Source organism: Hordeum vulgare, chromosome 2H, assembly GCF_904849725.1.
Source record: "Hordeum vulgare subsp. vulgare chromosome 2H, MorexV3_pseudomolecules_assembly, whole genome shotgun sequence".
NCBI classification, from domain to species: Eukaryota; Viridiplantae; Streptophyta; class Magnoliopsida; order Poales; family Poaceae; genus Hordeum; species Hordeum vulgare.
The window spans coordinates 25,891,213-25,894,562 of NC_058519.1; the positions used below are offsets into that span (position 1 = coordinate 25,891,213).

The 3,350-nt window shown below is 51.6% G+C and overlaps 1 protein-coding gene across 1 annotated transcript; it reads right to left on the minus strand.

Moving 5' to 3' along the window:
• Nucleotides 1–562: 562 nt before the first annotated feature.
• LOC123429362 (protein STRICTOSIDINE SYNTHASE-LIKE 10-like) lies at nt 563–1,830 on the minus strand. Its single transcript, XM_045113406.1, has 2 exons — nt 1,280–1,830; nt 563–1,180 (listed from the first exon to the last, which is right to left on the minus strand). Exons 1-2 carry the CDS (start codon nt 1,828–1,830, stop codon nt 700–702), a joined length of 1,032 nt encoding a protein of 343 aa, XP_044969341.1. The 3' UTR covers nt 563–699.
• Nucleotides 1,831–3,350: the final 1,520 nt, after the last annotated feature.

The following is a 3,350-nucleotide window of genomic DNA, read 5'->3' on the forward strand; positions in this document are numbered from 1 at the left end:
TTACTCTAAACAATTATTAGTCCTACGACACCGGATGAATTTTTACTGGTTCGCTGTAAGGATCATATTCTGGTTGCTTGTGCAAGTATTTTATTAGTGTATACTAAAAAGATAAAAGTATGTTTTGTCCCTCAAGTTTCAGAAAGTATAAATTTGATCCCTCAAAAAAAATATTAGACATTTGGTCCTTCGTCAAGTCCCAAAACCGGATAAGTTTCGCCCCGAACCATATTTTGAATGTTGACCGAGTTTAACCGATGAATAATAAATTCAAAAAGTTGCAAAAAAAAAAAGAAATCTGAAATTTTGTAGCTACCACAAAAATTTACACGCACCTAGCGCACCCAAGCATCTTGGTAGTCACGAAATTTTAGATTTTTTTGAATTTTTTTGCTATTTTTTTGAATTTGCTATCATCGGTCAAACCCGTCAATCCCGGTCAACGTGCTTAAAATCTGGTTTTGAATCAAATTTATCCGGTTTTAAGACTTGAAAGATCAAATACCTATAAAAAAATTTGAGACACCAAGTCTATCCTTTTAAGAACTTGAGGGACCAAAAGCATAATTTTCTCTAAAAACGAGCTCAATTACATCCACCAACGAATTAAATTGCATAACTGTCCACAGTATGACGATCTTCTAATAAAAACTGTACTACTCTTAATGTGCTATCAATTATATAAGTATAAGGAAAAGACTAGGCAACTAGGCCGATATAATCGAGCTCGACGGAGCCGAGCCACAGCTGTCCTTTCCTCTCGGTCACCTCGCTGAGGGTCACGCCCTTGGCCGCCGTCAGCTCCTCGACCTCCACACCGCCGCCGTCGAGCCGGACGCCGACCAAGTGCTTCACGGGGGGCGTGGTCACGCCCGGGCGCCCCTTCTCCTGGTTCAGCGCCACCCAGTAGCCGCCCTTGTCGTCCCGCCGCACGTTGTCCGGGTAGCCCGGCAGGTCGGCGAGCAGCTCGTAGCGGCCAGCCTTTGGTCCCTGGAGGTAGTACCTGTGCGCCTGGCACGGCACGGTGTGGGCGACGACGACGTACGTCCTGTCGTGGCTCACCGCGACGCCGTTGGGGTATGGCAAGCCGTCCTTGAGCACGGTCACCTGCTTCGTCTGAGCGTCGTACTTTAGCAGCCTCCCCGTTGCGTCCGCGTTCATCATGATCTCCGTATTAAACCTGCATATGGATCGGTAGTTTTAATTAGTTTCGTGAATTTAAGCATGCACATTGCACGTACGATTGCACCAGTCCTCATTGTATTGTATTTGTACGTACCTTCGTGGATATGTCACGCTGCTGTCGGTGAAGTAAACATCGCCGGTAGCCTGATCGATGTCGATGCCGTTGACGAAGTTGAACGGGACGCCGCCGGCACCGGTGGCGAGCACCTCGGCCTCGCCGCCGTCGGGGCCGACCCTCATGAGCCCCTTGTACGCGTCGGCGATGTAGAGATCGCCGGACTTGCGGTGGAACGCGAGCCCCAGCGGCCGTCCGCACAGGCTCTCCGTGTCCTGCGACGGCGCCACGGGCTCGGTGCACATGGGGAACTTCCTGTAGTTGGCGTGGTGGGCAAAGGTCGTCCAGCCGACGGCGCCGCCACCCCACTTGAGGACGCGGCCGTCGGAGACGCCGGTGTAGGGGCCCTGGCCACGCGCGTCGAAGGCCAGGCTCTCGGCGCCGGAGACGCCGCTGGGCAGGGGGAGGTGGAGGCTCCACTCCGTCGGGCTGGTCTTCACCTCAGCGGCCGCACACGGCGGGACTAGAGAGGCGGCGAGAAGAGCGGCCAGGAGGACGAGCCACCCGCTCGCGGATCCGCGGCGCCCCATGAGCCGCGGCGCCGGTGGGTTCGTCGGCACAAGCATGCGGTGATCGAGCAGAAGGACTTGTGGGTTTGCGTGAGTTCTTTCACGGCAGGTAGCTCGAGATTTAAAGGGACGATGGGATTGCATCGGGAGTTTGAATTGGAACGGCCATCTGACTCAGACTTGTAACGTTTCTCCTCCTTTTGAGCGGAGGTGGACTGTTCTTCGAGGTGGTGACACGTGTCGGGGACATGGACCGTCGGTTGCTAATCGGATGGACGTAAACGAAGTACAGGCATGTATCGTCTTCCAATCCGTTTCACCCAACGGGATTTTCGGAGGACTTCGGTGCCTGGTGTAGGCCAGGGGCGGAGCTGCATCTGCACCTATCCTGTTGCATCATTGCTAGTTTAGCCTGATGCACTTATATACATGCTTGATCCCAGTGCTAAACTATTTGTAAAAAGCTACTTAACCCTGTTGCCCGTGCAACAGGGTAGCTCCATGCAGTTCCGCTCTTGGGTGTAGCATAGGGACGCAAGCGGACACGTCTCCATGTCTGTGATGGCTACAAAATTACTTTTTCTTTTTGAGGATCGATGGCCGAAGATTACTAATGATACATGTACGTGTAAAAATCCCGTTATTTTACAATGGGAGAGTAACCATTTTTTTTACCTTATCCGTTATTTTTATTTTGATTTAATTTTAATTTTACCTCGTCATGTTGATAATGGCGTGCACCTAGGACCATGCTAGTACAATGGTTGTGTGTTGCCACGGGCTATAATGCATATAAATGAAATAAATAAATAATTAAACTTGTTTTCAAGGTCGAAGCTCATTTCTTCCTCGTACGTACGGCGTGTTCGGACATCAGACGGACGCGTAGTGTGCTTCCTAAAATTCAAACTATCCGTCATGTTATTTGCAACGCGCGGATCCAACACAAAAATCTCATCCCATGAAGCACCTTTCCCTCCGTAGCGAGACATTTCCCGCTCGAGCCCTTTCCTTTAAACCGGACGACACATACATCACCTTTCTCATGTTGGCCTCTCTTCGTCGCAGCATACTTTCTCATAGACCGATAAGGAGGAGTACCCACAAACCGTCCCGCTCTCCGCCCTGATCCCCTCCCGTAGCATCGCTACCGTGCTACGCATCGTCGGCCAGTCCTACCCTAGCCACCTCCTTTATTGGCTCGATGCCTCCTCCCCCTTCTTCTTCTCTCACACTAACATCCTTTCATATAAGTTATATGTTTTTAGAGAACATGTAAATAAAGAGAAATGGATTCTTCTTCAATCGGCAACGTCCCTCCTCCTCCCGCGACACTCCCACGAGCGTCCGGGAGGCTAACCCTAGCATCGTCGCCTCCCTTTCCCTCCTCCTCCTCCCCCTCCCTCATCGCCGCCAAGGAGGGCGCACGGGCAAAGCTCATGCGTTGCTGGTGGCAATGGGGCTCCTTTGTCTCCTTGTGAGGGGGTGCCATGCGGGCCGAATCTCGCGCTAATTGCTGAGCGTGGCAGCACGATGACGCT

Excerpts from the sequence above, each read along its gene's own strand:
- LOC123429362 (XM_045113406.1), bottom strand. The coding sequence starts at position 1,830 with ATGGGGCGCCGCGGATCCGCGAGCGGGTGGCTCGTCCTCCTGGCCGCT. Across the intron at positions 1,181-1,279 it reads AGCGTGACATATCCACGAAG|GTTTAATACGGAGATCATGA; the intron begins GTACGTACAAAT and ends ATCCATATGCAG.